Raw genomic sequence first — 21203 nt, 5'->3', positions numbered from 1 at the left:
ACAGTTATCGGGTTAAAGCATGTGTCAAGTAATTTCTGTTGAAATGTAAAAGGATAAGGTGACGTGATAACATTTAGGAAATAGACATGTGTGGTGTGTACCATGTAAACAATGGGATTGTTTAAATTTAAGAGGGCAGGGATGATATCCTGTATAGTGCATTTGTCATGGTGTTACACTTCAAGGCCTCTAGATGGCACTAATGTGTTAGAAATCTGGGGGGGTATGTCTGCTGCATGGTGGAGTGTTTAGTTGAGCTGTCGCTGTGATAGCGACAAGATGTGCTGCCCTCTGTGCAATAAAGCCACCAGTTAAGAGACACGTTTTCTCTATTTTTTTGGATGATATATGAAGATATCACACTAATAATGATCGTCAAGGCGATGTGATAGTTTAGTATATGTGTATAGTGACACTATATGTAGTATATGTGTATGTGTGTGTATATATATTTTTCCCATTTTTCAGTGGCCGCTATAGGCAGGTTTGACTGTATATATATATATATATATATATATATATATATATATATATATAAATCCCCCGCAGGAAATTTACTTGTTATGGACCCTGTGTATAGCGGTCACCTGTCTAACGCGGCCAGCGGCCACCCATTTTGTATCCCTTGGTCAATATCTGAGCGCATATAGCGGCCAAAATGCCGACTCAAGCAGAAGCCTCATGCACAAAAAAGTTTCGTTTTTTAAGCAATCAAGCCGTCGTGTGTAGACTTTAATTACTGAGTCTAGTTTGACATAAAAAAGCCATCTTCTTACTTTGCAATGCCGCCAGAAAAGATTAAATGACGGCCAAAACGGTAATCTTCCCACTTTGCAATGCTGTGAATAGATTCTAAAATAGCCAAAACACCTGAATAAAACATCTAAAATATCACTTAATTGCCGACTAATTAGAGATTAGAAGCCCATTCAATAAGAAAGGAGCGATGGTATTGTTAGTTTACGACGATCTTCACCCTCCTCCGCACTCAATTGTTCACACACACACCCATTCATGACTGCTTCACACGTATCCTGTACATATATCCTCGGGCTTGTTCACTAAAATTTATATTTCTTGCTTTTAAAATCGTGTTTTAAAAAAAATAAAAGATAGAAATTTGTGACGTTCTGCAGGACAGGAGCGAGCATCCCCTGTCCTGCGCTCTTATTTGGCGGGCTGTGCCTTCCCCGGGGAGGAAGAGGCAGCCACTTCATGCCTGGGGGCCGCACAGCTGCAGTCAATTAACATTTGTGGCGGATAAAAGGCCAGCGCCTTCGAATGTGCGGTTCATTGTTGTTATTGATATTACTAGTTTACTCACCGGAGCTGTTACCTAGATTTACCTACCTGTTTATGTGTCAACAGAGCGTTTTCCCCTATGTCTCTTGGTTTTGCTCCAGTCAAACCTGTCTTAGCGGCCACCTTTATAGAACGGCCACCTGCCTATAGCAGCCACTGAAAAATCCCCCGCAGCAGATTTACATGTTATAGACCCTGTGTATAGTAGTCATCTGTCCAACGCGGCCAGCGGCCACCCATTTTGTCTCCCTTGGTCAATATCTGACCGCATATAGCGGCCAAATTACTGACTCAAGTAGAAGCTTCATGCACGAAAAAGTTTCGTTTTTCAATCAATGAAGCCGTCGTGTGTAGACTTTAATTACTGAGTCCTAGCTCAGTCACAATCATTCACAAGATCCACACAAACTGTCAGTTGTTCCACATAAAAAGCCGTCTTCTTTTGAGCTTGCTATTTCCTGGTCAAACATGTAACTTTAAGAGCATTTGCACCAAAACATTACAGCAAAGTAGGCTGGGAACAGGACGTGCTCCCAGCGATGCTACAATAAAAAAAAAAAAACATACGCTAGCATGCATGCGGCAGCGGGAGCAAAACTGAGTTTGGTTGTACTTAATTGAAGTATTTTAGAATGTACTTATTTTTGATCAATCCTCATCCACAAATCCATCAAAGTCCTCATCTTCTGTATTTGACACAAAAAAGCCATCTTCTTTTCCGTTCGCTACTAGTCTGTTAACTTGTCAGTGTTATTCAGCTCCGAAGCAAAGAAGGAAACTTCTCCTGTTGCTTCTGCCAACTTTATTTATTGAACGCGGCCACCAGACAGCAGCTCAGAACACACACACATCTCTCAGCATCGTCTCTCCTTCCTGCTTGCCCACAAGGCAAAGGTTAAACAAGCCCCACTACATAGCTGTCCAGCCAATGCCTGTAACAAGTGACACCGTTTATTTCCTGGTGTGCACTGGTCAACACTGTAATGCCGCTTGTTGTGGGGAAGGAGAGACTCACGTCGCCGATGCACTTTAATGGCTTTATTAACAGCGGAGAACACTGCAGGACTTTACATCCACGCCAACATAAACACACTTCCCAACTCTCTCGAAACTCACAGCTAGCACTGAGCCTAGCTCAGAGTAGCACCCCAGCTCATGACAAGTATAAAGTAAGGCACAAAGCTACATCGCTCTACAAAGACACAATGAGCGCCAGCGTGACAGAATGAACCAGCCAGCAACGACCCCCGCAGAGATAGCTCCCCGCAGCTTCGCGGAGATGGATGCTTTTTTCGAGCGTTTGCTGCGGGAGCACTGGACACTCGGTGGGATCATGGAGCGCCTGCTGGAGGTGAGAACCCGCAGTGATCAACGCAACCAGGTAGTCGGATGCAAGGCCTACCTCCAGCCCCCTCTCCACCCTTCTGGACCTCTCGGTGACGTCTGGAATCCGTCCCTTGAGGGGGGGGCTATGGTCGACTGTGCGCTCCCAGTCGCACAGCTGCTCGCGGAGCGGACCGCAGGGACGACGTTTCGCCAGGTTGAGGTCAAGTCACCTCTGGTGCCCGCAATCCTGTCCCGCGGGGCCGAGGTTGGATCACCTCCGACAGCCGAGAGCAAGCCGCCCGCCGAGGCTCCTCCCTCACCTCCGACAAACGCGAGCAAGCCCTCGCCCGCCGAGGCTCCTCCTCCACCTCTGACAGCCCGGCGACCCTCCGCCGGTCCACCCTCCACCCACCCTAGAAATCATAGACTCATGGAACGTCTGGCATCCGTTCCGTGGGGGGACGCACTGTCACGCTTCGCAGGACAGGAGCGTGTACTTCCTGTCCTGCGCCATTATTCTGGCAAGCGGTGCTTCAGGTGTGGCGGAAGGAACTGCCGCTCCACGCCTGGTGGCCACACAGCTGCGGTCAATACTAATCAGTGACAGTTAAAAGACCAGCGCCGTCGTATGCGCGGTGCTGGTTCATTGTTGTTGTCATTTTCATTGTTGACTTTCCAGTGTTGTCACCTACCTGTTTATATTTTGTATTATTTTTCCCACAGAGCTTTTCCTCTGTCACTTTTAGTTTTTTCTTGTATTCTCCGCCTTCTCTCTGCACCCTGGGCGTCAACCTTCCGACAGCTTCAACGAACCGTGACAATAGGTTCCCTACACTTGTCATAAGGTCATGTTAGTTCTAAACTAAAGAAAGTTCATGCTAATGGAGTTGTTTTTTTCAAATGAAATTTGATAAGAAAATCAATAAAGAATCGAATCATGAAGCAGAATCGAAGCAAAATCGTAAAAAATCAATTCTCAATTACCAATTCTCATCACTACAAATGATTGACAATGAAGGTATGCAAAGGGTGTACAGTAAAAATTCATGATAAATTTTTTTCTTTGCATGAACAGTGACGTGTATAAGATCCAAGAGGGTATTGGAGAAAAAATGGGGATGCTGAGCAAGTCCTTTTCCACTGTCATCTTATCCCTCATCATCGGTTTCAGCAAAGGATGGAAGCTCACTCTGGTCATCCTGGCCATCAGCCCCTTGCTGGGACTATCAGCTGCTCTTTTCAGTAAAGTAAGCTTCCTCTTTGTCCAACCTGTCCAGTCTCAACGTTGAAAGCAAGCCTCTTCCTATTAGGATTAATTGTATGTCTCTGCCTAGGTACTGACATCATTCACTTCAAAAGAACAGGCTGCCTATGCCAAAGCGGGGGCTGTGGTAGAGGACGTGCTTTCTTCCATCAGGACTGTGTTTGCCTTCAGTGGTCAGCAGAGGGAGATTGACAGGTAAGTGTCGGATGTTATACGCTGAGTGGCTGAAGGTGTAAATGTACTACAGTACATCCATCTACAGCTACTGATTGATATGATTTAATTGACCGGTAGAGGCTTTGGACACTGGAATGGTCTGAATAGCTTAAGACGTGAAAGTAGTAGGAATTCTCAAGAAAAAAGGGAATTGGTGTTATGGAAAATGTAAAATTCTGGGAAAAACAGGTATTTTTGCTATTTGGAATATAAATGAGCTGAATGAGCTGATTATGATCATGTCAGAATGGTTTGAATCATTTGAGAAATGTTAGAAACGTAGAACTTGAAAAAATTGTCCATTTATTTTCAAAGAGAATCACCGAAAATGTAGAATTAGAGAAAATGCAGGGATTTTTTTGGAATGCATCAGTAGCGAGAGATTTTGTTCTGAATGAGCTGAGCATTTTGATGTTCAAATTGTTTGAATCAGTTAAGAAATGTTGAAGTAGTTGAAGTATACGCAGTATATAATACTGTATTTATGTTATGTGATGTGATGGCTGGATAACTCAGTAGGTGAGTGTACAAGTGGGCCCTTCGACAAGACCCTTTATGCTAGACGCCGATACCTCACATGCGTGATACAAGAAGTGATAGAGTCATAACGGCTCGGACGTCGCCCGGGTCAACAAAGTTCACGGTCGGTGTTGGCGAACCATAACACTCTGGCAAGAAATGAGCTACTGGAACAAGGACAAGAACAAGAAATTCCTAACCCGAGGTCATACAGTCCTCATCATGAAGGGAATGGCACCATCAAACTACCGAACTATAACTTCCCTCAGCACCACATACTATCAGGCATCATAGCGCTCAAAGTGAGTAGGCATTAGAAGTGCAATGGTACAAATAACCCACAGAATGGTCCGTGCCTGAGTATTTGGGCTACGATTATAGTACGGTTTCGATAAGTTTTTTGTGTGTGAAGAGAACTTCTTTTTTAAACCAAAATTCTCTCTATTAGTAATTCTCCAAAAAATAAAAATTTAAAATAAAAATAAACATTGTTATAGCATACAGAAAAACTGAAATATGTGGGGTGGGATCCACTTTGATGTGAATATAAAGATGCTAAAACAGGTAACAGGAAGTGTACCAAAATAACGACTGGAGGTACCAGAATCAAGATGGCAGACACCAATGTAGTTGGTTGAGAACAACCAGGCCAATATCCTGTGGGACTTCCAGATGCAGACTGATAAACTAGTTATGGTCAACCAGCGTGACATAGTTATGGTGGATAAACATCAAAAGGCAGAGATGGTGAAAAATGTAGCAATCCTGAGTGATAGCAACATCTGGAAGAAGGAATATGAAAAGTTGGAGAAATATCGATGGCTGAAGGAAGAGCAACAGAAAATGCGGAGTGTGAAGGCAACAGTGGTGCCAGTAGTGACTGGGGCACTGGGGGCAGTAACCCCTAAGCTGGGTGGATTGCTCCAATAGATACCAGTAACAACATCTGACATCTCCGTCCAGAACAGCGCAATACTGGGTACAGCTAAGATCAGTGACATGCGGTGTGGTTCATGGCTGGTGAGGCACTGACTCTTTTGGAGTTTTCTAATGTTATTACAGGTTGCTCATTAGAAGGACAAGAAAACATATGGAAGAAACAAGATTAGAGGGCAATATATAAAATTACAGATCCAAACACAAATAAATTGAGAACCATGTTAAGTAAAATCCACACAACTTCTGAAAAATAGTACGCATCATTATACACACAAAAGGTGTGTGATGAAATAGTGATAAAATTGATAACTGATTCTTGAACTCATTAGACCTGCCTTCCCTAGGTAAGAATCGCTATGTTAACCTTACAGGAGAAATTTCAGACTTGGAAAACAGCAAAGCAACCTCAGCTTTAAAAACAAGCACTGTAAATCCACTTTACAAGAAAACAGCAAAACGGTAGCCGCAGCTAAATCAACTGTCTCAACGTTACCCGGAAACAAAACTTGTCTTATCTTCTTCATCGATTTCTTCGTCTTCTTCCTCTTCTTTTTCTTGTCTTTGGAGGATCAAAACCAACGGAAGTCCAACCCAGGTTTTACTCAACCTAACGTCTTTTTTTTAAAGAGTACAAAATGTTTTTGATGCATGCAGAAATTGAATTTCGTTTTCTCTGCAGGATTTCGATGATTTCATAAATGCAACACATTAGATATTTTGTTTATACATAGCACAAAAAGATTTATATGCAGTTTTATTTCATTTTAAATGTCTGTTTTGCGGCTCCCAGGGTTTTCTTTTCGATGGAAAATAGGTGGTAATGGTTGCCGACCCCTGCCCAGGGAGGACATTGCAAAGGGCTTAAAGGAACTCGACCTTGGAAAAGACTTCCAACCCATGCCACGAAGCCTGGGTATAAGGTGAGACGTTGTCACAGATGAGTTCAACCTTACTGCTGAAGCCTGACAAGAATGAGGCTGGTGCAGAATCATCCTTCAGTCTGGTCAGCCCTAAGGTGTTGTCTTGCGTCACTCGAGTTGTGGAGTCCCCCTTAGATCCAAGACACCTGGGGTCTGTCTCATCCTGGAGGTCCCTTGTAAGAGCGATGAAATATAAAATAGTTGAATTTTAATTGTTTTTTGTTTTGCTTTTTGTTTTGTGTTTTGCGCTTCTCAGCTACCAACATAAACCAGAAAAGAATACCAAATCCCCGGAGCTGATTGGTCCAAACGTTATCACTTTCTATAACTCTGGGATTTGGTACATTCCCTTTGCAGCTGGTGTGATTGTAATTTGTTTTGCTTTTTATTAACGTGTTTATTAACGTGTTTTGTACTGTTAGAGAAGTGACATCAACTTAAATGTTTTGCGTTTTGGTGACAAATTCAAACGTGTAATTGTAAAATTTATATTTTAGGGTTAGGGTTATTTTAGGTATCTTTTCTTCTCCCACGTTTAGTCTAAACAGTCTGACAGTCCTGATAGTGTCTGTTTTGTATGAAAAGCCTCAGTGTATGTGCTTTACGTCCTCCTGATATAAGCCTGTGTGTTTCTTTGTCTCGAGGCATTCTCAAGTAGACAGCAACATTGAATGTTCTCTCTGCTTGATTGGTGTCTTATCAAAGCTTCAATTAAAAAACAGATAAAAGACAATTTGTTTTTGTGGATAAGATTCATTGGTTAGAAAAATTGCCAAAACACATGTTGGCAGGTCTGCACTAATATTGGAAGTCCTCCCTGCCTCTCACGCGGCCCCTGACAGTTCACCACACCCTACCCAGGGGGGCCCGCCCCACTATTTGAGAAGCATTGGCCTAAGATAACCTAAACCTGAAAAGTAAGGGAAGGATGTTCTGATATCTACTACCCTCTAGGTAGCCATGTAACTCTTGCGAAACACTCCCTTTATGTGGAGATAAATGACAATATTTATATATAATGTGTTAGGTTGCCAGAGGCTGCACAGTACTACAGTATATACTGGTGTGTTCATCGCGTTGATGAGGTTGATGACCACGTCAGACTACAGTACATACAGTACAGCACATTTGGTTGTGTCAATTGAAGTCAGTGAAATCACGTGATAAACAACAGGGATGGGAAAGGGGATGTGCTGTGTGAACGAACCATCTTAAACACTAAATTGGTGTGGAAGGATGACAGCACAGGAGCACTCAGGAATGATTCACTTTTCTCTTCTGCTTTATCCTTATGTGGTCAGGTGTGATTCATTGGACATTGCTTGCTTAGCACACAGATTTTGACCGATATCTTCCTCTGCCAAGACACAGACATGGCTGAAACAGATGAGCTGCAAAAGAGCCAACAAGATGTTTGTTTAAGGTAATATTCTTATTCACACCCATCTATTTATTCATTTTGTTATCCAGGTCTGGGTCTCGGGGGGGAAGCAGTGTCAGTAGGACAACATAGGCTTGCAGGCGACCTCTTCCAGTTCCACCCGGGGGACACCAAGGTGTTCCCAGGCCAGCTGTGAGACATAATCCTCCAGCGTGTCGTAGGTCTACCACTAGACTCCTCCTGGCTGCACATGCCCAGGACACCTCACCAGGGAGGGGTCCAGGAGGCAGTTGGATTAGATGCACGAGCCACTTCATTTGGCTCCTCTCGATGCAAAGGAGCAGCGGCTCCACTCTGAACTCCACCGGGATGACTGATCTCCGCACCCTGTCTCTTACGGAGAGTCTAGCCACCCAATGAAGGAAACTCATTTTGGTACTTGTATCCGCGTTCTTGCGCTGTCTGTCACTACCCAAAGCTAATGACCACAGGTGAGTGTGGGAAAATACATCAACCGGTTCATCGAGACCTTTGCCCTCTGGCACAACTCTCTCTTCACCACGATGATCCAGTACACCTGTCGATTTCCCTCACTCTTGATTGAACAAGAACCTGAGGTACATGTACTCCTCCACCTGGGGCAAGCCCTCACTCTGAAGCCAAAAGGTGCAATCCACCCTTTTCCGGCTCAGAGTCATGGCGTCAGAGGTGCTGAGTCTTATTCCAGCAGCTTCAGACTCAGCTGCGAACCACCCCAGTTAACGCTCGAGATCACACTGTAAGGGACACCACTGAATACCTTTTCCAAGTCCATAAAGCACATGTGGACTGGTTGGGCAAACTCCCTTGCACCTTCCAGTATCCTTCTCTCCAGCACTCTGGCATAGACTTTGAAAGGGAGGCTGAGGAGTGTGATACCCCTGTAGTTGGAACCACCCTCCAGTCACCCTTCATGAAAAGGGTGACCACCACCCCGGTCTGCCAATTCAGAGATACTATTTGCGACTCCCACGCAAGACAGTCCTACAACATCCAGATCCTTGAGGAATTGATGGCGAAAGTCATTCACCACCGGAGGTTTGCCACTAAAGAGTTTTTTGACTACCTCATGCACAGTGATGTACATCCCGTGCTTGTGTCCTCCGACTCTGCTTCCATTACGGAAGGTATGCGCACACTATAAACCTTGCGCCACTTGTTTGCTTGCGACATGTGTCTGCTGTTTTTTCACCGGAGTTCAACAGCTGCCGTGGTGTTAATGCCCAAATAGAAGCTGTAGCAATTCTATATTTGATGAAAGTTCCTTAAGATTTGTCAGATCACAAACACAATCAAAACATGATACTATTTCAGAAATTCACAACTACCTGATTCGGCACTGTAAGCATCATGGGAACTGTAGTTCTTTTATCTTAAACATAAAACTAATCTACTACTGGGATCTGTTTTACATAACTACACATCAGCATAAACAGTGTGCAGTGTGGATAGGGCACAGCTTCCCTTTTCTGAGATGTCAGACGGTTTGCCAGAACCTCTTTGAAGCCGACCAAAAACCGTGGCCTCACCGTACTCCTCCCACACCAGAGTTTTTCCCTTGACCATCACCAAGGTCATGTGCAGCTTGGCCTACTGGTACCTTTCAGCTGCTTCAAGAGTCCCACAAGCCATTCATTCTCGGTGAGACTCCTGCTCCATCTTGACAGGAACACAAATCTCTGGTGTCCATCAAAGAGGTCTGGTCTTTTCCACCACAACTGCCACCTACGACCACAGCTCCGATCAGTTGCCTCAGCAATGGAGGCACAAAATACGGCCCATTCGGACTCAATATGCTTTCCCTCCCACACGACGTAGGTGAAGCTTTTTCAGAGGTGAAATATGAAAAATCTACAAAAGTGAGACTCTGCCAAACTCAGCACACCTTCACTACATGTTTGGGCCCACCAGGTCTGTCCTGCATCCTGCCCCACTGTCTAATCCAACTCATCACCAGGCGGTGATCAGTTGACGGCTCGGCTACAAAGTCAATCATAGACGTGTGGCTTATGGTGTCCTGGTGCCAGGTGGACTTATGGATATCCTTATGTTCAAACATGGTGTTTGTTATGGACAAACTGTGGTTAACACAGAAGGCCAGTAACATAAAAACACATACTATAGGTTCAGATCGGGGGGGCCGTACGTCCCAATCATGCCCCACCAGATCACACTGTCATTGCCTACAAGGGCATTGAACTGTCCAAGTAGAACTATGGCGTCACAGCGGGGAATTCTCTCCAACACCCCTCTGAGAGTCTCCGAGAAGGCCGGGTATTCTGAGCTGCCACTTGGTGCGTATGCACAAGCAACCGTCAGGATCCTTTCCCCTACACAAAGGTGAAGGGAAGTAGGACTGCCACCCAACACACAATGCACCGGACCCTTATGTTTGTCCCCGTTGGTGGTGGAGATCCTGTGTGGCTTTTTCGGGCTGGGCCCGGTGGGGCCCCATTCTTATTTATAACGTTTCAATGATTATTGATATATTTATTGAAACATTGTAATTTATGTTTGAATAAACCAGTTCTGTAAGTTTTCATATGAAGATATAACACGTCAGAATGTACTGAATTAATAACTCAAGGAAAGCATAACAAACAGATTTCACAAATGATTTCTTATTTGACCCAGTGAATTCCAAAATGAGGGTGTCGAAGGTCAAAAGAAGAAAGATAAAAAGGCAAAGGTGCCCCCAGTCGGCCCCATTGAACTGGTAAGTTCCCGGTCCACAATCCACTGCTCACAAACAATGCTCAACATTTTGTTTGCCCTCCCCTTCAAATGAACACAGTTCAGATTTGCAGATGGCATAGATGTTTTACTGATGGTCTTTGGGACCTTGATGTCCGTCATCCATGGGTTTTTGTTGCCTCTGATGTGCGTTGTGTTTGGCGACATGGCGGACGAATTTGTACTGTACGTAGCAACAATCAACACCACAGACACCAGTGAGTTCACAGAGACGAAAACAACTTAACGATGGAGAATATTACAACTATTACACATTATCTTTTGTGTTTTTAGATTGCACCAACAGTACCTTTGAGGACGACATGAGCATGTAAGACCAAACTTCCCTTGAACACTGAATGAGACACCTTTGATCAATTTGTTTTTTTCCCTACATTCCAGCCTCTCCATCTACTTCTCTATCGGAGCGGCCATAGTGCTGGTGGCTGGCTACATTCAATTTGTCTTCTGGAGTTTGACAGCTGGACGGCAGGTCAGACGCATTCGCAAGCATTTTTTCCACAGTATCATGCGTCAGGACATCGGCTGGTTTGACGTCAACAAGACAGGAGAGCTCAACACTTGCCTTACAGAGTGAGTAAGGTGTAAATTACACACTCGGGTCCATTTTTGTCCTTCAAACACTTTCACTTTAGGCTAGAGCCTGACATTTTTTCAGGAATCCGACAGGTCATTGGATTCCCATGTGAATCCAGTGGGATGTGTGTCAACTTTACTATTAATCAAATGATTGGGACGGTACAGTTACCAGGAGCAGACGGAAGTGAGAACCAATATGAAAACACAACAAAATTTTTAAAAATGTGCTAGAACAGATGTTGTACTCTAGTAGTAGGAAGCAAAAGTAGAATAATATGGCACTTGTATTTTTATTCAATATTTGCATTGCACTTTTTTCCTTTTTCCAAACTCAGCTGCATTATGTGATTTGTGAAATACAGTGCTCCCTTGCTATATTGCGGTTCACCTTTCGTGGACCGCTCTTTTGTGAAATTTTTTAAAGTGCAATTTTTTTTTATTTTTTTTTAACAGCGTATGAACCCGCATTGTGTTTTGCGTCCTTGTGGTGTATTAGAGTGATCTATCTGTGCTCTGTTGTATGTGTTTGTTATTGTATTTACTATTACTACCAGTAGAGGGTGTCGTATACTCATGTGAGAGTTGAAGACGTGTCAAGACTGTCCTGTTCGTTTCAGTATGTATAGAGCCACAACAGTCCTGATTGGCTAAGGGAGAACCCGCCCATTGTGTTCTGCATTTGGATTGGCTGTAGACCATTGTCAATCAATCTCCTTTATGCAAGACTGCCAGTTTCCTGTTGTGATCATACATGCTGATGAAGGCAGAAGTTAGAGGAAAAACAATACTGTAAATAAATCTTCGGTTCATGGAGGACGAGGAGGAGGAATATGTTTTAACAACAATACAAAAACGCTACAGCCTAACGACACCAGGACAAGCCACGATCAGAATAGTGAAATATGCGTGAGTCACTTAATTTCTTGTGTCCAATCTAAAGCTGATCATTAAAATTCAAACGAAATTTGAACTTGGGACAAGATTTCTTTCTGTGGGAGTGGAATGGGACCGGAGTGAAAATCCACTGCTGTGTCACCCTCTACTTTAGACTCCGCCTTAGTTTAAAAGACTTGCAAAGACGACAAAGGACTTACAAGACAGCAATAACAATTGTTTGGAACTGGCCCAGTTGGGTTGATTGGGAGTTTTTTCTTGCCTCCATCCCCAAAATGCTTGCACACTCTTAATGTACAAACATTATCAATGTCAAATCAGTCAGCTGGATGAAAATCTGAACTGTGTATTAAAAACAACAACAAACGTTCCACTGCATCTGGCAATGTTAGGTTGGAGTGGCGGTGTGGACAAGGTGCTCCAGCGAATTTGCTCGATTCACATACTGTTCTAGCTCTTGCTACAATCGCGAAAATATTAGGAAAAATAAATGCATTATCACATTGGTATCCCACGCATTTTGCCCACTGAACATGCCCGTACGCCTCGCCGTTGTCCAGGCACACACCCAGTCCTGATGTCCGGCCAGAGGTGCCAACACACGCCAACAGAGCAACGAGATGTCACGGGATCTTGCGAGATTTCTCATTCAGAAAAAAACGCTTGCAATAATTAAATTAGATTCGATATTTTGGTCCCAAGTGGAAATTCATCTTCACTGATTGTACATTACAGAAACAACATTACAAAGACAACAAAGCACATCACACACCACAACAGTAACAACATACACTCAACAATTCAGGGCTATGGCTGCAGGGATCACACTATTCCCAAGACGGGCCCTCCTGAACTTAATTGTTCTGTATCTTCGCTCTGAATATAGTGGGATGAGGTATTGGTGCAGTGGGTGGGTGATATCCTGTGCTATGTTGTTTGCTATGCAAAAGATGGGCCTGCTGTTTAATTGTGTGAGGTTGGGTATGGGGAGACCAATGATTTTAGCAGCTGTGTTTGTGAGTTTGGCCTGGTAGGTGACAGAAAGCAGAGTGTGGTAACAAGTGGAACAATACAGAAGGATGAGTTGAATGATGCTTTGCTCGAGGAGCAACAGGAGGTGGGGTGCAACATATGGTCCTTTGAGTTTGCGAATGGCTGACGGTCTTTGTGGCTTTTTTTTAATGTCCGTGGTGTGCTGATCAAAGGTGAGTTTATTGTCCAGAGTTATTCACAGATATTTGAAATTGTCAACTGACTCGACTGTTTGAGTGTTTATGATGGTGGGGGGCTGTGGTGAGGGGGAGTTGAACAGTACTTCTTTCGTTGTATTGACATTACTTTGGAGATCGTTGTCCGTGCACCACTTGGTAGTATGACTGTGTTATGATAGTTCAAGGTGGATTGGTTGTTAGAGAGAAGTGCAAGAATGGCTTTATTGTCTGAGTATTTGAGATATGTTGTGGTGGGTGAGAGGCTGAGGTTGTCATTGATGTAGACTGTGCACAGGAATGGGCTCAACACACATCCCTGTGGAACCCGAGTGTTGATGGTGAGCACAGGGGATGCATAGTGCTTGCAGTTTGTCGGTGAGGAAGTCATGGGTGAGGTGGATCAGATGGGGGGATGTTTAGAGGTGTAGTTTCTGGATCAGCAGGTGTTTCTGTAGGGAGTTGAAGGCGGAGCTGAAGTCCACAAAAAGGATCCTGGCGAAGTTGCCTGGGGAGTCCAGATGCTGGAGGAGGAGGTGCAGCAGGCAAGCCACAGGATCCTCTGTGCCCCTTTGCTTTGTAGGCAAATTGACGGGGGTCCAGGTGTGGGATGACTGTCAGGCTGGGGTTAAGAGCAATGAGGACGAATCCCAGGATGCAGAGACTAGGCCAGCTCAGGTAGGAAAAGTCTCTTTTAATGAGCAACTGCAGGACAGGTCAAACAGGAACAAAAAACTACAGTGCACAAAAATAAGAAAAAAAGGCACCGTGACTAACTGTAACACAGAGAACTAAAGGGCAACTGAAAAGCATGTGGGTCAGACGGGCGACAAGACAAGCAGGAGTGTGCGCAAAGCCGATTATCAAATATAGCTGAATACTAGCTGAACGGGCAACATGAAGTCTTGGGAGACAAGGAGGTCGAGGAATGGCGTCCATGTAGGAAAATAATCCAGCACCTTCCTGCGGCAGCTGAGGTGAATGAGAAGGGATGGCTGATGGGAAACAGGTGTGCCCGCCAGGTAGCTCCGCCTGGCTGAAGGAGGGTCAATGTCTGAAAAGACAAACAAAATAAAGAGCATTAAGAGTCCAAAAAACAAGAGGACAACAAAACAACAAGGACCCAAAAACCAGCACATGTCACAGTGGAGCGTGACAGTGACATGTGGAAGGATGATGTTCAGCAGCAGTTTCTCGAGGCACTTACTGATTATGGAAGTTAGGGCTATGGAGCGGTAATGGTTAAGGTTCTGATAATAAATAAATTCATTAATCGCACAATAAATGAAAATGAACTCAATAATTTGCCGGCCTCTATATATTGCCATGCGCATGCGTCTTGCATGCGTTCCTGGTCTCTGACCTGCAAACAGGCATAGAATGGGTTGAGACAGAGTGAGACCTTGTCAGTTATACAGTCATCGCTTTGTCTCTGTGGGTGGGTCGGGGCCGCTACCATATGCACAGGAAATGAGTGGAGCATTGTGAGTAGAGAGCTGGTTCTTTTGGCTCAACTCACTAAAAAGAGCCGTCACTTTCAGATCCCATGTGGCTCCTCAGATTTTTGTCTTAAAATAATTTATTACCAAATTATGTTTATTGTGCAAAATAAATTATTAAAGTAAAAAATACATTATATCAAATGTTTATTACTTAAATGGATTTATTTAAATGCTCAATTAACCGATACAAAAAATATATTACATAATAATAAATTACAAAACACAAAAACACAGACCATCTCAATAGACAAGGTCACATCTCTGCCTGCAAATTTCTAACTACTTAAATCAAGCACATCAACAAACCACCACACAACAGAACATAAATTAAAAGGTGCAAAACAAAAAGAAAAAGTAGGACCAAGCTAACAGTTGGGTCCTTACTGAAGATTGGCATTCACAAACTCCTTTTTCTGTCACTCATATTTTTGCTTAGCCTTTCTAGCTCATGTGTCTCCACAACATATGCCTCCCTCCCTCCTGTTCGTGTGCTGCTTTGTGTTTCACCCCCCCTCCCATTTGGACACAGACACGATCACACATCTTGACCAATCACACTAGCCTTTAACACAAAAAAGGAATGAGGAAAAAACTAATTGGCTCCCAACAACGCAAGCTGGCTCCTGTCGTTCATTTCTTCGAGACGATTCTCTCACGACCGACACGTCACTAGTGGCAACAAAAACAAAACCAACTTTCCCACCTAAACATATCCACCTGACCCAGTTCTCCCATCTGGGAAAAAACTACACAGTCAACCCTCATTGAGATGTTTATCAGCAAAGTAAATACAAACGGAACAGCGCGAAATGGTGTGCGTTCACAGAGTGTAGTTTAATACGCCGTCAAATAAAAGCTGCTCTTTAATACAGTTGAAAAGGCGGCATTTGATGTTAGTACAAATTGCCTGTGAAAAAATATGTCACAAACGACAATTCCACAACGTTACAGAGTGAAAGATGACACATTACAGGAAATATGGCATTATTATGATATATTATTCGTGCCCAAACACAAAGACCCACTGCTCCAAGACTCACTCGGAACCGGGCCATATTCACTTTTGCGACATTTGGCCCTGTAACTTGCTACCAGTTTGATGGATTGACTTGAAATCTGGTGGAGAATGTCTGTCGTGACGGGATGGACAAAAAAGTCAGCGTAGCCCATGCTCTAAAATGCACAGGATTTGTTGATGTGTTTATAAGCAGGTCCACAAGTCAGATTTCAATAAATCAGTTATCTCCTGTCTGATGAAGACAAGCCCCTGCTAAGATGTGTCTGTCATACATTACTGAGGCAGTTCATACTTTCTACCCCACGATGGGACCGTTTTCACACTGTTGTTGCAGTCTTATCAAACAATAGTGTCATGTAAAATATATTCATGAGAAATAAAATATATTATATTGCATTTAAAAGGGTGTGCATGATGTATTTCATACAGTGTTTACTTTGATCTTGACCAACTTTTGACAATAATATAAATTATGTGTGATGAGAATGATTTCCCGATATGACGGCGTTTACGGTGGAAAGTAAACACTTAGTATTTGAGCCACAAAAGCTGCTAGCGGCTTTACACAGGCCCGGGCAGAGCATAGCGACGTCCGTTTGTGTCCATTGTGAGACATCTGTCTTGTTCTGTGGTGCTGCTCTGCTGCGGCCTGTCTGCTCTGTGTTGCAGCACTCAGATCATGCCCTGGGAGGAGTCACCTGGGCACACCTGCAGCCAATTAACCGGGGACTACCCTAGCTGTGCCTTTGTGTTAGCTCATTGCCAGATTGTTCCCTACTTCATGCCTGACTCCTGCTATTCCTTGCCGCGTGTTGGTGTCTTACCCTACTTTCTGGTCCGCCTTGTTATTGTTGTGAGTACGTTTACCTATGTAGCTACTCACTTACTGTACTTGCTTGATTTTCAGCAGCGTCTCCTTTCATTTTATTGTCTAGTTTTTTCCAACTCTGCGTTAGCTGTGATTTTTTTGTTTTTTTTTCCACCTGCTTAGTCCTGCAGTGTGTTGTTTTTCTCTGCTATTTCTGTCTAGCATCCTCTAGCAGCATCCTTGGTTTTTGTAGTTTGGTCCCGTGGCTTGGCCCGGTGGTTTTAGTTGTACTTTTGTACATTTGTGTTCTGTATTTACTTTGTCTAGAGTCTCTTTTTGTTAATACATTTTTGTACACGGACTGTCTCCTCACTGCATTCTGGGATCCTGTACTCTGGCCTTGGCCACCCGTGACAACCTCACCCTAGATGTCTGAGGCCGGAGCGCAGCATAGGCTAAAGGCATCCAGTTTATATTATTATTATATTACAGTAATCCCTCGTTCATTGTTTCCAGACCGGACCGTGATAAATACATTTTTGTGATACATGAATCAATGTTAATAAATTGAATATTTTTGTACCGTACTTGGAGCATAGAAAACCTGTTTGAAACCTTCTACATACACTTTTTTTAACATTATTAATGTAGACATGAAGAACGCCCCATAATCACCTTTACACTGTATTGTAATAGAAAATATGACAGAAATCAGACATAAGACTGTAGAAAAAGCAGCATGTTTAGAAGCCATTGTGGAGTTTACATGAAGGTTCTCAGAAATCACTCACAAGGGCAAAGATACTTGCCGCTGTGTAACAACAATGCAGGAAAAACATGTGAGTGACACAAAATGTGGGTGGATGCTGCATGAGGGTGAGCCAATCAGTGCCGAGGATACTGAACAATAATTTCCTGTACTGTATAGTACATGTACCCAGGCCGCACGGTGGCCTAGTGGTTAGCATGTTGGCCACACAGTAGGAAATCTGGAAGATCTGGGTTTGAATCTCCATTGGGCATCTCTGTGTGGGGTTTGCATGTTCTCCCCGTGTGTGCGTGGGTTTTCTCCAGGTACTCCGGTTCCAAAAACATGCAGGTTAATTGGAGACTCTAAATTGTCCATAGGTGTGTGTGAATGGCTGGTTGTCTGTATGTGCTCTGCGATTGGCTGGCAACCAGTCCAGGGTGTACAAGACCTCTTGGCCAAAGTCAGCTGGGAGAGGCTCCAGCATACACGCGACCCTAGTGAGGATAAGCGGCATAGAAGATGGATGGATGGATATTATTCCGCTCCTCCAGACAGTGTCAAAACAACATCACTGGCATCAAAACAGGAGTTTGTAAAGTTCAGAGTAAAAAAATATCAATATACTCCTAAATTTCCTCTTTGTCCATCAAGGAAATTAAGTCAAATGTCCATCCTACCAGCAACCTAACATAACAGAACATACTTTTGTGTAGATGATTGACAGTGACTGTATATGATGGGTGTTCAATAAATATTCATGGGCATTTTTTCATTTGTTTGAACAGTGACATCTTTAAGATCTATGAGGGTATTGGAGACAAAATGGGAATGCTGAGCAAGTCCTTTTCGACCTTCATCTTATCCTTCATCATCAGTTTCAGCAAAGCATGGAAGCTGACTCTGGTCACCCTGGCTATCAGCCCCTTGCTGGGACTATCAGCTGCTCTTTTCAGTAAAGTAAGATTCTTCTTTGTCCAATCTCCATCTTGAAAGCAAGGTTTTCCTACGAGGCTTGACTGTATGTCTCTGCCTAGGTGCTGACATCATTAACTTCGAAAGAACAGGCTGCCTATGCCAAAGCAGGGGCCGTGGCAAAGGAGGTGCTTTCCTCCATCCGGACTGTGTTTGCCTTCAATGGTCAGCAGAGAGAGATTGACAGGTTTGTGTGTCAGTTTGGTCTGTCTCATGACTATACAAACTGGACGTTCGAGCATTACACTTGCTCACTGGGTCTTTTTATTTATCACTGTCAATCAACCGGCACACATACATCCATCTACAGGAGTGCACTCTGAACTCTGGTCCATCACTTTTTACACGTCCGTGTCAAACACAAACAACAATAACAATTCCTATTGTTACATTGCTTTTCTTTTGAAAAAAAAAACACAAATCACTTAAAGCTTTACATATCAAACAACAAATTGTCAGTGCAAATTATATTTCAAGTCTGCTAACTTTAAACAATGCAACATGAACAATTTAATCGAAAAGCAATTTCCTAGTCAAAAAGGACTTTCCATAACATTTTTTGGAGTAGCAAGAAAAAGTGCACAGAAAATGTATTTACTGCTCATTTTGCGACACTCTGATGTGCCCAAGCCAGACACCTGGCATCTTTTCCTGGATGCCAGTTCATCAATGTCAGGGCTCAGGGTGTGAGCTGAGGAAACCTTAATCATCGAACAAAGGTGTTCGTCAGTCAGACGTCTCCTGTGAGACGTTTTCGTCATCTTCATTGAGGAGAAACGTTGCTTACATAAGTAAGTGCTACCAAACATGGAGAGCAATTGAGCAACTTCGGTGCGGAGCTGACGCATCGTGTCAGGGATGAACTGCGGAAACTGTGCGGCCCCGACAGCATGAAACTTTGACTTCAGCGTTGCATTACACTGGCGTTCAATCAGCTCCATTTGGAGCTTGGTTGGTGCTTTTTCCACATCAACTGCGAAGGGATTACGAAGCAGTTCAAATCTAAGTTTCTGGACATCAAAGTCGCCAAATCGCCGGCTAAACTCAGTGTCGAGCACACTGAGCTTTTCAGCAAACTGTGCACACACGGCGGTAGAGATCTGCATTTTTATGGTTTGGCAGCAGGGGAAATGGCCAAAGTGCGCTTGTAGTATCTGCTTCTCCCACAGGCACATCTTAGTTTTAAAAGCTCTCACTGACAAATACATATCTGTGATGATGCGTGCCCGCCCCTGCAGCTGTAGGTTCAGCGCATCGAGGTGGCTTGAGATGTCACACAGAAAGGCGAGCTCACACAGAAACTTTTGCTCCCGTAGCTCTGCTGTGTCCTTCCCTTTGCTTTCCAGAAACGGACATATTTCTTCACGCAGTTTGAAAAATCTGTTCAGCACTTTTCCGCGGCTTAACCATCTCACTTTTGTGTGATACGGCACATCTGTGTGTTCTGAACCACACTCTTCCAGAAAACACTTAAACTGCCGATGATTGAGACCTTTGGCTCTAATGAAGTTAACAACTTGTGTTACTTTGCTCACAACATCCTCCATCTTTAGCGCTTTACCACACAAGGATTCCTGATCTAAAATGCAGTGATAAACAGACAGTTCACGAATCCTGCCCACGAGTTCATTCTTTTTACCATTCATCGCTGGCGAACCATCAGTGGTTAATCCCACAAGTTTATCCCACTGACACATTTGCAAACCTCCTCAAAGATTTCTTTCCCTGTGGTTGTGCCATGCATGGATTTAAATCCCAAAAGCTCCTCCGTAACAAAGAGATTTGAGTCCACGCCGCGGACGAAGACTGACAGCTGCGCAGTATCAGACGCCATCAGGGCCAAATTTGGCCCGCGGGCCAGAGTTTGACACCTATGTTTTAGAGTGTCCATGTCCTTTGCTGTGCGGTTGTAATATTTGACTTGTCTCTGTTGATTGCGCATCAGTCCTGCTGTTGCCTCTGTCACTCTGGGCCCCAACAGACTCTCTCTGATCGGCAGAAGTGTTCTTGTCCTCCTGCTCAACAGTCTTTGGGCCGGGCTCGAGTACAATCCTTGTGTTGGAGTATTTCTGTGATCCAGTATAGCTAGATAAGGGTCTTGTGCTGCCATTTTTGCTTTTGTCATCAGTCTTTTTGCTGCATTCACCGCTGACTCTGCTTTGCCGTTGCTTTGTGGGTAGCTAGGTGAAGATGTAATATGTTCAAATTCCCATTTTTGCCGAAAATTTGAAACTCCCTTGATGAATATTGAGGGCCATTGTCAGATATAACAGTATCAGGGATGCCTTGTCTGGCAAAGTGGGCTTTTAACTTCCTGATTACTGTGCTAGACTTGGTGTCTGGGAGATCAAGGAGTCAATTTCCCAGAAGTTTGAAAAATAGTCCACTGTGATTAAGTAGTTTCTGTCCACAAAGATGAAGAGATCTGTGCCAACTTTAGACCATGGTCTTTGTGTTACCTCATGTGGGTGGAGTGTCTGTTTTTGTTGCCTCACATCCAGTGATCGACAGATGTCACATTTTGAAATGAAAGTTTTGATCTGTTCTGCCATTCCTTGCCAATAAACACAGTCTCTCGCCCTCCGTAGACATCCTTCTATGCCTAGGTGTGAAGAGTGGATACGGCATATGATGTCATGTCGGAGTGAGTCTGGAATCACAACTCTTTCACCTCTAAACACCAATCCATCTTGACAACTGAGTGCATCTTGGAATGAGATGTAATTTGATATTTCCCACAGGCACCTCTTTTTTGTTTGCTGGCCATCCTTTCCTTATGATGGTGATTAGCATCTGTAGTTTTGTGTCTTC

The 21203-nt window shown here is 43.8% G+C and overlaps 1 protein-coding gene across 1 annotated transcript in view; it reads left to right on the top strand.

The window, feature by feature from the left end:
* LOC129184684 (ATP-dependent translocase ABCB1-like) overlaps positions 1–21203 on the top strand; it is a 134947-nt gene that overhangs the window by 88340 nt on the left and 25404 nt on the right. The window contains exons 4-5 of the mRNA XM_054780850.1: positions 3704–3875; positions 3963–4087. Coding sequence (XP_054636825.1) covers positions 3704–3875; positions 3963–4087 — 297 coding nt within the window. The remainder of the gene's footprint in view (positions 1–3703; positions 3876–3962; positions 4088–21203) is intronic.

The sequence above is a fragment of the Dunckerocampus dactyliophorus genome, chromosome 7 (assembly GCF_027744805.1).
Source record: "Dunckerocampus dactyliophorus isolate RoL2022-P2 chromosome 7, RoL_Ddac_1.1, whole genome shotgun sequence".
Classification (NCBI taxonomy): domain Eukaryota; kingdom Metazoa; phylum Chordata; class Actinopteri; order Syngnathiformes; family Syngnathidae; genus Dunckerocampus; species Dunckerocampus dactyliophorus.
The sequence above is the reverse complement of the archived record's forward strand: the minus strand, read 5'-3'. Positions and strand labels throughout refer to the sequence as shown.